General features: G+C 41.7%; 1 protein-coding gene across 2 annotated transcripts; it reads left to right on the top strand.

The window, feature by feature from the left end:
• The first annotated feature begins 188 nt into the window (after nucleotides 1-188).
• crmp1 (collapsin response mediator protein 1) lies at nucleotides 189-10426 on the top strand. 2 transcript variants are annotated; one of them, XM_084931243.1, is made up of 14 exons: nucleotides 189-645; nucleotides 2388-2476; nucleotides 2711-2895; nucleotides 3037-3201; nucleotides 3650-3711; nucleotides 3814-3894; nucleotides 4676-4744; nucleotides 4835-4955; nucleotides 5030-5186; nucleotides 6679-6820; nucleotides 6912-7082; nucleotides 8144-8323; nucleotides 8819-8984; nucleotides 9098-10426. In XM_084931243.1, exons 1-14 carry the CDS (start codon nucleotides 295-297, stop codon nucleotides 9187-9189), a joined length of 2031 nt encoding a protein of 676 aa, XP_084787369.1. In that variant the 5' UTR covers nucleotides 189-294; the 3' UTR covers nucleotides 9190-10426. The 2 variants fall into 2 exon arrangements, with proteins under 2 accessions (XP_084787369.1, XP_084787370.1); XM_084931244.1 differs by lacking the exon at nucleotides 189-645 and adding an exon at nucleotides 1322-1487.
• The last annotated feature ends 1771 nt before the right edge of the window (nucleotides 10427-12197 follow it).

Below are 12197 nucleotides of genomic sequence, written 5' to 3'. Positions count from 1 at the left end.
GGGTAAGTTGTAGATGTGCTTACTTATTCTTTCAGCACGAATGCTTCACTTTAAAACTAGTTCACACTGACACGCCACCAGTCCTGTCAAAACGGGAGCACTGCATCATGTGTATATGAAGAGGAAGGATTCTAGGTTGCCCGAAGAGAGCTGCTTTTCCAGTTCACATCATCGAATGAGTGCGCTTGCCTGGAGAGGCGGGACTGTGACCCGGTTAGACGTAAAACAAGCAAAGCCGTCTCCATCCTTTCAGACTTGGGGGGGGGGAAGTGTGCGTCTCCCACTGTAGCCAATATGTCTGACTGCAGAAGACAGTGGAACCGGGAGGATGAGCTACCTGTCTACCTAGCAGGGCCGATCACCACCGGGCCGAACCAGCGGAAGACCTATGGTATGTTCAGCTCCGTGGAGGGGGCGTTTGAGAGCAAGACCATAGACTTCGAAAACTACGCGGTGGGGAGAAAAGGTAGCCGCACCCCGAGAAGCGGGAGCCGGGAACGACTCTTAGACACCAATGACCCCATTAGCAAGACGCCCAGCGAGGCCCGGGAGTCGTCGCTGAACGGCTCGCCCGGAGAGAGAGACGAAGCACGCAGTGGTGCTGAGGTCAGATTTTCATCGGGGACGGAAAGTCCTAATGGCAAGGTAGGACTGACAGCTTCAATCTGTGGCTTTTTGTTGACAGATGTTGATAGTGCAATGGCTCCGTCGTTCCCTAACTATAATTTATTAATGAAGTGGACCAGTAAGTGCCACTAGACTTTAACCGGTGGGGAACCTTTGGCCTACGCAGAGGATAAAATTAATTTTTACTCATAAACCACCAAAAAAGCTATGCTGGTTTCGTTTTGGGATACCAGGAACCAGGAGTTATTTTCCTGACAAAGGCATCAGTTTGCATAAATTCTGAACTTTTTATGGTGCATTGCAGTTTGGCTATTATGGATTGCGTTAAGCTTAAATTCTCAAGAAAAGGCGCAAAACGCGCGCAACAAAGCAGCAACACATATTTTTTGCTTGCCGTGGTGCTGAATCGGACAGCGACAGACAACATGCACCCCTACCCAACCTCCACGCTGCATTGTTTATGCTTTGAAGTAAGATGTGTGTGTGTGTGTGTAGTGGGTGTGAGGGTGCTCGTGTCTTCACATACGGCCTATAGCTGTCTTTTTCCCCCCGTGCCGTGAACGTCGTCAGGCAATACGGTGGCTCTGACTTTTTCCTCACGCGCGCGCCCACAGGAACGTCAGCTTTCTTCCACTGTGCGCGCGCCACGCAGCCTGACGCAGCCGTACGGCGGCGGATTCATCGCTCGCTTTCTGTCACACACGGAAACAAAACCGACATCACATCAGTGGAGACAAAGGGGAGCAGGAAGCCGCGCAGGGGCGCCGGAGTCGGTATAATTCGCTTCTGAGTTAACTGCCAGGGCGCAGAGCGACGGAAAGAGCATGTCTGGGTCCAAGAACAGCATCCCCCATCTGACGGTAAGCGAGCCGGCCTGCTCAGCAGCGACCAGCAGTCATGTATGCATGAATACGGATTAAATTCCTACTGAAAGTTACCTCACTTAAGGCTTTCTCATGCTGCCCCTACGAGAAACTGCACGCCAAAGAAAGGTGACAGTGCGTTATGTTTGAGCGCGTTTTCTCGCTCCTGGTTGGATAATGTTGTATAATCTCGCTGCCTGTCAGAGAGATTAACTTGGTTGACGTGTGCGATCGAAACTGGAGTCGAGCAAGTGACAACGGCTTGCTTAAAAGCAACGAAATGTGAAGCTAGATTTTAACAAACGACGTGCATCCTTTTCAGTCTGTGTTCAAGCGTGGATTTTACACATTTGGCACGTCTGTTATTTGAGAATTATCCAGTGTCTAATGGATCTTAAGCCTAGAGTTACACGTTGAATTTGAAGGTTAAGACACAAATAATGTCTGCATATTCTTTCCCCCCTTTTGCCTCCTCATTGGTCAAAGACGTTGATTTTTCGGCAAGCCGTCAGCTGTCGTCATGCCAAACCCTGCTTGATCACTGGTTACCATGGAGACGTAACATCTTCCTAATGCTGTTGCCAGGCACCATCCGTAGTAGTAGAGGGTGTGGACACGTGGTGATCTCACAAAAAACGTGCTGGTTTCAACACCCTGCTTGTGAATGTTCAGTATTTGATTGCACACATAATTTAAATAACAGAAAGATACTTTTTTTGGTGCCCCATTCAGGTACAGGTCTTGTGTGGCCATGCATTTCTGTCCACACTACACCACATCGTGTTATATTGCTATAAAGCCATGGATTACATAACTGATTGTGCAATATATCAAAATGTCAGGACTAAGTTCAACCTCTCCCTCCCTGATCTCCCTTTCTGTGCTTTTCCCCTGCAGAGTGAAAGGCTGCTGATCAAAGGAGGGCGAGTTGTTAATGATGACCAGTCTTTCTATGCAGATGTCTACATTGAAGACGGGCTCATCAAGTGCGTATTTGGGGACATTGTATGAGCGTGTTGTTTTAAGCACTGCAGAGGCTGTTTTCTACATTTCTTTGCTCTTCCTTTCTTTTTGTGTTCTTTTCCATCTTCTCAACCCTTTTGCATTCCCATGTGTATTTTGCCATGGCAAATCTTTTCCACAATATTCACACCTCCATAATTTGGCTTCCTTTCCCCTTTCATCAATTCATCTGTTTTTGCTCATCTTATCCTGGGTAGGCAGGTGGGGGAGAACCTGGTTGTTCCTGGGGGAGTCAAGGTGATCGAGGCCAATGGCCGCATGGTGATACCAGGTGGAATAGATGTTAACACCTGCCTGATGAAGTCCTATCTGGGCACACAGCCTGTTGATGACTTCTTTCAGGGCACCAAGGCTGCACTTGCTGGGGGCACCACTATGATCAGTGAGTGTGAATGCTTAGACTTAGGCAGCAAGTGTCAGCTCCAGTATAGCACATACCATATCTACATTTGTCTTTAAGTGTTTCAAAATACTGATTATGCTCTTTCTTTTTTCTATGCCTTGTGCCCTTCCTAATTTTCAGTTGACCACGTAGCCCCTCAGCCTGGTGACAGTTTGCTGGAGGCGTTTGAGCGCTGGCAGGAGGCCGCAGACAAGAAAGCCTGTTGTGATTACTCTCTGCACGTAGACATCCCCCAGTGGAATGAAAATGTTAAAGATGAGTTGGAGCTTCTGGTGCAGGACAAAGGTACGTCCATTTTTAATTATTTTATGATATTTTAGAGATGTGGCCTTTCTTGCAGTTCTTGTTTCAATCCCTAGTTTGGGCACATTTCACAAGAACAATAGGGACAGATTTAGAAACAATTTGGCTAAAGTGCTGAATCCTCTTAGAGTCAAGACACTGTAGAGAGCCATTGTTCTCACTGCTGTCATTGTGGCCATGTGCAAATTTCACTTGTAATCTGTTTGAGTAGAAAAATTAGCATTTTCTTCTGGGGCAGCTTTAAAAGTCACCATACGAGATAAACCAGCTGCTTGTGTGTCCAGCTTCCTTCTAGGAGTTGTATTATTTGGCTAGACACAAACACGCACTGCTTTCCATTCCTATTCACTCACAGTTTGTCTTTATTATCCACGCTCCTGAGTATTTACTTTCTCATTATGAAGCCGTTCATTGTTTCTTCTGTTGCCAGGTATCAACTCCTTTCAAGTATACATGGCTTATAAGGATGTGTACCAGATGACCGATTCAGAGGTATGTTTTATACTCATAAATTCCACGAATCTGTACTGTACGAATCCTCTGGCTTCTGTTTTTAACAGTAGAAATCTGAAAATTGGTGTTCTTGTCTTTTAGCTGTATGAGGCATTCTCATTTCTGAAGCAGCTGGGTGCTGTGGTGTTAGTTCACGCTGAAAATGGTGATCTTATTGCTGAGGTAAGTGCTACTGCCTGCTGAAAAAGGATATCTTATTATGTAGGTAAGTGCTGCTGCCTTTTTTTTGCTCTCTCCAGCATGCACCACAGCTTAGAGATATTCTTGTTACATAATGCTGCATCTCTCAGAAAGAGAAAGCAAGGATTAATACGCTTGCAGCTGCAGTTGAGAATGACAGGTTTATCTTAGGCCACCATTAAAGTTGACCATTATTATTCTAATGAGGATGATGATGTAATGGTGATTAAGTTGGTGAGGGTGAAGGTGCTGATATAGCTAGCAGAAGTGATGGCAGGTATTAGTTGTGGTCATGGAAATGATGGCTCAGATTAATGAGACAATTATGGCAAAAACGTTGATGTATGTGAAGATAAATCGGGGTAATGGAAGATAATTGCAGTGCTGATGAATGATCATGACACGCTTGTTAAACTAACTGTAAGAGAAATAGGGAGATAGGTGATGAAAATTCATATCAACCCCATAGAGAACAAACAAACACTAAAAAGGGAGCAGGGTGGGGATCTGGTTGTCATCCAGGTTTTCAGAGAAACTGAAATGTGCTTAATCTTCCAGCTGTGCGCTGGCTTTTCGAAGATTACACTGCATATTTATTTTAGCTTGACAGGCCAAAAGATTTGTTATTTCTAATTCCTGAAATCTCATCAGAGGCATTCAAACATGGCTGTACAGTTACTGTATGTACAGCTGTCAGTGATTGCATTGCATGTGAAGATAATTCTGACATTCTTTTGTTATTCTTATAATTTTTTTTTTGCAGGAACAGAAAAAAATACTTGGAATGGGAATTACTGGCCCAGAAGGCCATCCTCTGAGTCGTCCCGAAGAGGTGATTTTTTTTTTCCCATAGCTTCACTGTTAATCAATTCACCTGCCACTGTATAGGTTCTTGGCTCTAGTTTATTCCCTTCCTGTGCAGTTGGAGGCTGAGGCGGTGTTCCGTGCCATCACTCTTGGCAATCGTGTGAACTGTCCTGTTTACATCACAAAGGTGATGAGCAAGAGTGCAGCTGACACTATCACCCAGGCCCGGAGGAAAGGTAGTTCTTAATCATATAATGTCCTTTTCTGTCTTTATTAAGGATGAAATTAACCGTTCTACTATTTTGCTCAGGTTCGGTGGTTTTCGGAGAGCCAATTACAGCTAGCCTGGCCACTGATGGTTCGCACTACTGGAGCAAAAACTGGGCCAAGGCTGCTGCCTACGTGACCTCTCCACCTTTAAGTCCTGACCAGACAACCCCGGACCATCTTCACACCCTGCTGGCCTGGTACGTCTCACTTTTTTTTTAAACAGTGAATGGATATTGCTAAAAACTGTAGTAATTTAATTTATAGAAGACTCCAGAGTTTTACAACAAGTAGTTTGTATGAAGCCTGAGAAAATGTGCAGTGTCAAGAGTGTTTCATAAACCCTAAAACAGACAAAAACTTTTAGTATTTATGTAAAGGCAGACAGAAGTTTAATTTAGCTACAGTATGACCTCTGCTCAATGTGAAATGCAAATAGGATAGAAGACACAAAAGGAGACTCTTATGTTTTACCCCTACACACTCTTTGGTATTCATGCCACAAACAGCTGTTACTGTTATGCAGAATTTTAGATCAAACTTCAGTGAAACAGGAAAACAGATGGAGAGAAGGTGAAGGTGTGAAGAGAGGCAGAAGAGAAGAGAGACTTAATTACAGACTAAGGACTACATAATCATTTGGAAGCCACTTTACTGTATATTCAGTCAAGCACACGATAATGGTTGGTTAACTTGTACCTATGCATAAGTGCAAGTCAAGGCCAAACTCACCTCAGGTATTACCTCAGACACAGTACTCGCACCCGTCACACATATCACACACACACACAATGTGGAGAACTTCCAGCTGCACATTTTAAAATGCCCCCGATTCCACAAATAGCACTGAAACCTCTATTATCTGTTGCCTTGGCTACCGAGTGCCTCCCTCCTCCTTCTCCTCCTCCTCTATCTTCCTCTGTTTCTCCACCCTTCGTCTGAAGCTCCTACTTCTCAAGGCGGGTCCATGCTGTCAAGCCGGTGGTGTGATACTGCTGTTTTCTTTGAGCCACTCCTGAAACAACGGGGTGTATTCTTAGGTTCGTTTTCGGAGACATGAACACAAGAACAGCTTTCCCCCCCCCCCCCTCAGATTTCAGTGAAGCCCATTATTTACATAATAAGCACTTTCTTGGCATTAAGGTGACGATCCCACAGCTCACTAACACGGAGTAATCACTGTAATTAACAAATAAATTAAAGGTCTTATAACTGAACTGTGACAATCACAATTCTTTATCAGCCAGATTCAGCCTTATTTATTCAGAGCTAAAGCGAGCATAGGTCTTGTTGGCTTTCTTTAATGATGCAGACCAGACTGAGCATTAATCTAGTTAATGTTTAAAGGACTGATACTGCAGCTGTGTTGCACCATTCTCTGTAGTTCAGTTGGCTGTTTTTCTGCAATAGGCCACTGCATGACTTGACATACTTTACCTTACATGCTCAGTGAGGACACCTGGTGGCTAGTGGTTAAAAAATAACTTCTCTGTATGTGTCTTCTTCATTCTGTCTTTTTTTAACATCAAATTTTTATTTGATTGATTTGTTGCTATTTCTACAGACTGAGCTCTCTGAGGGGTTTAAAACTTTTAGCAATTTGTCAGGGAACCTTTTAACATTAGACAGGTCAATGACTGCATCCTTAAGTGTTTGCTGATGATTTCACTCCATTTTGTTGCCTTGATACAGTGGGGACCTCCAGGTGGTGGGCAGTTCTCACTGCGCTTACAGCACCTCCCAGAAAGCTATTGGTAAAGATGACTTCACCTTGATCCCCGAAGGAATCAACGGCGTCGAGGAGAGAATGGGCTTTGTCTGGGAAAAGGCAGTGGTGAGCAATGAGGGCATGTTTTTGTTGTTTCTTTTGTGTAGGTGTGAGGTTTTTGTGTAGCACTCTAAACATCCACTTCTTTTTCCCTTAGGCCATGGGGAAGATGGATGAAAACCAGTTTGTGGCAGTCACATCCACCAATGCTGCTAAAATCTTCAATCTGTACCCACGTAAGGGTCGGATAGCTGCGGGCTCTGATGCAGACATTGTCATCTGGGACCCTGACAGCGTCAAAACCATCACTGCCAAACTCCAGCAGTCGGTGAGGACAAAAAGAAAAGAAAGATGATGAGGGAAAAGAGAGGGTGGGTAAATCGGAGAGAGGGAGAAGAACTAATAAAATAAGGGGGGGAGGTCTAGACAGAGGCTGCACAACAGAAGGTTTCATGGGAGACTGCAGAGTGTAAAATAGGATAAGAACCATGTGGAAGATCACAGGAGGGGAACAGAAACCTGAATAATAATATGCAGTCAAGTCTAGCTTTATTTTACTCAGTATATATCATATATGTGTGCTAGAACCAAAATAGTAAGCCTCAATGTTTTAAAAGTTTTTTCCTAAATTAATTAAAATAATATTTCGTAAAGGCAGATGAGACAGAGTTTACACATGAATAGCTGTTCATTCTTATCGTGTTCGGGTCTGAGCAAATGTGCGGTCAAATGTGCATTTTGTACATTTCTCTCTCAAAATCAGAGATGGCAAGTGAAATTTCGTATTGTGAAACCGACACCGAATCTACTGAAAATGACATGGAACAATAACCATGCTCCCGAGTTCACGCTATGGACTGTGGATTATCAGGACATTGTTGTTTTAATCCTTTAAGCATCACAGATGAAGCCTTTTCACCTTTTTCAACAGCAGCAGCTATCACACAGACAGCTGTGTCTGTGTGAAGGATAAGACTAAATCTATCTGCAAAACAAAATGAGCTATAGGCAAATGGTAAAACAAAATTGCCTTCAAAAATGTAACACAATACACCGTAGTTCATTTGTTGGTCTGTTCTGCCACTCCCAAAGACCCTAATCCAGACTGAAGCCAGATTTAAGTTATAATCCCCCTTCACCCCTCACCCATTTTGTTATATCTCCGCCCATCCCCCTGAATTTATACAGTCGCCCCCGTATCCCCTTGCCCCCCACTTATTTATCCCCCATCTTCTCATATGCTGCATTTTGCTGCATCTATTAAACCCTATGATAAAAAACAAGCTTGCCCTGACTGCATAGAGAGGCTAAACACTGTGCAGTATTTGGAAAAATCAAATAATCCTCTGTTTTCTGTACTTCTTTGTCTCATATTTTCTCTCTGCACAGGCTGCAGAATACAACATCTTCGAGGGTCTGGAATGTCGCGGAGGTCCAGTGCTGGTGCTGAGTCAAGGCCAGGTGGTGTATGAAGAAGGAAAGCTGCATGCTGAGCAGGGCACTGGTCGATTTATTCCACGCAAACCCTTCCCAGATTATGCTTACCAGCGTGTAAAGTTCAGGAATGAGGTACAGTATTTAGAAGATTTTAAAAATACTTAAAAAACAGTGTTATAAATCTCACATTGAAAAATTTCATTGAAAGATTAATTGGGTAGTAGATGTTTGAGGATTTCTTTTCCTTATCTTGCTGCAAGTCCTCATAAAAAGGTAAAAATGTAAATATGCCCCCAAAATGAGGCAAATAAAGATTTGAAGAAGACTCTGTAAATTAAATAATTGTACAACCTAACCTTGGTTGGAGAAATTTGGGATGTTTATTTTTACCTTTTGTACAGATTATTATGTTATGATAATGAAAAAGAAAAAACAAAACAAAACAGGAGCTGAATTGATTAGAAACATGATCATTATTCTCTCTTTTTTCACCAGTAGGTGATTCAGGCAAAATACAAATGAGCCAATTAGTCCCGTATTATGGAGACTAATGTGCTGCAGGCCATTCGCTTCTAAAGAATGAATAATAGGTTGGCTTGTTTGTGTCTCTGTCTGTTTTCTGCCCAGGTAAAGCGTAAGCAGGGTGTAACTCGGGGGATATATGATGGCCCTGTATATGATGTTGCTCCGACTCCCAAATACATTACTCCTTCTCCGTCAGCCAAAACCTCTCCCACCTCTCACCAGCCACCACCAATACGTAATCTTCACCAGTCCAACTTCAGCCTTTCAGGTAAGAAAAATAATATATTTTCAAACAGAATTTACTCTAAATACACAGTTATGCAAAATTGATTTCTTTTACAATTAGAGCCATCTAATATATTAATTTTGTCCTCATTTTAGGTGCACAGATTGATGACAATATCCCACGTCGCTCTGGCCACCGCATTGTAGCACCCCCGGGTGGTCGCTCCAACATCACCAGCCTTGGCTGAATACTTGAATACATATGAAGCACGGCTGGTGCGACGCTTCACCTACTGAGTGTGTGCGAGTGTATGTGTACGACTGAGTGTAAGCGCAACGATATGAATGAATACCTTTGCGTTTTTTTGGCATAACGTGACCGTTTCTGTTATATCGGTTTGTCATGGTCACTCAGAACAAAAAAAAGCACATTTCTACTTCTAATCCAAAAAAGGTGTGTGAGTTACAATCAGCTAAATGATTCAAAACAATAAAAAGTCACGTTCCAGGCACACACACACACACAAACACACACACACACGTACACACACGCACGCACACACGCACACACGCACGCACACACACACACACACACAGATTCAGTGTTGGACCCCCTCCAACCAACCCGTCGCCCCAGTGTTATGTCATAAACTTATTTCCTGTGAGCATGACTTCCTTCTTATTCTTCCTCACCTCCCACATCTTACTGTGTGGGTCTGACATGGTGCTCCTTTCCACCCACATGGTGGACAGCTCAAGAATTGTCAGATTTTTTTCTGCATCTGGTTCTAATATCTTGGCAATATTTGTTTCATTGTGGCTCAAGCGGATCAGTTACACTGCATGGACGCGTCTTTAGATGTTACACTACTTGTGGTTTATTGTTGCAATGGAGGAACACTTTAAAATGAACTCAAAGCACATTTGTATTCAACAGCACAAACATATTGACATATTGGTATATGTATGGTTTGAAAACCCTAACGACATCCACTGTGGGTAGAGGCAGTTGTTACCTAGTTAAAAACATATTCATGCAATTTAAATTACTGTAAATTTTGAAAGGAATGCATTTTTTTCTCCACCACCAGATACTATATGCAAATGTGTCAGTACTCTCTTACACTCTGTGTGAAAGTAGATAAGCAGTCAAAGTGAAAACAGAAACAAGTGAACTAAATTAAGTTCTAGATTGATGTACCTACATAATGTAGACTTCTCAGTGTGCGTGCTTAGTTTGCTGCCAATCACTCCCACCAGAATAAGAACTTTGTTGTAATGACATGCTAAACTCACTGCAGAAAAAGAACTTCTGAAAAGGTTTTTTTTTTTTAAATCTTTTATTGTTTCAGTTATTTATTTTCTGGGCATTTTCCTCATTATAGTACATTTAGTGTTTCTGTGTTTTTGTTACTCTTGTCTGGTGTCACCAATGGAACCACTTAATAAAGACTGGACTGTTGTCAAAAATGATGGTAAAACAAACACACTGTGAGTTATTAGTAATATCATTTGTTATTCTGATCGTAATCAAAATTCAGATGATTGAATATAATTTTTCACGATCTGTCTCTGTCTTTTCTAAATTTAGAATTACTGAATGCATTTTCTCAGGTTAAATCAAAGGCCTTATTTATTGTAATACACCTTGAAAGAAAACTTTAGAACAGCTAGTTTTGATAGGTTATAATCATATGGTTACAAACTAAAGCACAATTATAAATCTTTCACTTTATTGTATTTTGTTTAAGATTGGAGATAAATTTCCTTTTATAGAGGCTCAGTTAAATACTGTATGTTATGCATATAAAAATAATCTAATAATCTTCAGAGTCACTGTTATACAGGAAAGTCGCTGCCAACATAAACTGCATGTAGTTAATCGGAAAGATTTAGGTAACGTTGCTGTTAAAAGCATTAGATACAATCCCCCCAAAAAGGTTTACACATGCAAAAGGTGGAAAAACTGATTTATAAATATAATTATATAATTTATTATTACAATTTATAAATCACAGTAGAAAAAGTTGCTAAACTGAAAAGAAATGAGTACAGGAATGAGAACACTACATTTTTTATAGATCAAGACTGAATGAAAACCAATCTGATGCAGGACTAACATGGAGAGACAAACAACCATTCACATTCATATGGAAATTTAGATCCACCGATTAACCCAACCCCACTAACTGCATGTGTTTGGACTGTGCAAAGAAGTACCTGGAGAGAACCCACGGAGACATGGGGAGAACATGCAAACTCCACACAGAAAGACCCCGGCCAGGTGGCAGAGTCGAACTCAGGGCCTTCTTGCTGTGAACCAACAGTGCTAACCTTTTTAGCATATTGTGAAATTTGGCACATTACAAAAACTTTTGGTATAACAGGATGTAGTAGAAAGAATCTAAAAAAGTCTGATTTAGGTTTCTGTTTTCAAAATTTAGAGAAGCTGTATTTTAACATTGGATTTCTTCTGTATCTGTGTGCAATATGGAAAAGGTCAGCAGAGGGCGTTCTGGATGTTTTTTTGTCAGTACACATGGCTCTTGCTGCTTTACAGCCTATCCAGCTTACAGTCAATAGTGACAGCAGGCACACAGTGGGGTTCCATGTCTGACGAAAAAGCCTTTCATGTCTATGATGGCAGAATGTTGGGTTGTGCTGGAAAGCTGTGCTACTTCAGAGTAGTCTGAGTAAAAGTGTATTACTAAAAGATGTCCTTTCACTTTATGATGGAGTAGATCAGTACCAATGAGGTATTTTAGCAGTATTTTCATGCACATCTAAGGCATCATTTCCCAGAGTTAATTTAAGTGTATCCTTAACTGTCATCCCACTAACTGGGCTCTATCAAATCCCAGGAGTTATATTTTTGTTATATCTCCTAGGTGTGTGTTTTTTTTTCCAATCTTTCACGTATTTTATGATTTTGTCAGTTAATGTGTTTCTAATGATGCCACATCATTGCTTTCTATTTCTGCTTTGATTAGTGTTTTTTTTTTTTAAAAATACAGATGTTTTAAAAAGAACCGAATTCTGCCGTTGCAGTTTTAGCAAACTGATTTATTCAGTTATTGTTTGTCCTAAATTAAAGTATCACATAATATCAAGGGAGGCAGGGGTACCTGTCATATGTCAACTTAGATGCTATTACTGCATTCATCATCTTGATGGGGAACTTCCCAGACTGGAAGTCATCAGAACGTTGGAGACATTGCCAGATCTACTTGAGACAGATAGATGCCCTGGTTATGCC

This window comes from Perissodus microlepis, chromosome 6 (genome assembly GCF_051167445.1).
Source record: "Perissodus microlepis isolate ML-2025 ecotype Zambia chromosome 6, ASM5116744v1, whole genome shotgun sequence".
NCBI classification, from domain to species: Eukaryota; Metazoa; Chordata; class Actinopteri; order Cichliformes; family Cichlidae; genus Perissodus; species Perissodus microlepis.
This window is presented reverse-complemented; position numbering and strand designations above follow the sequence as displayed.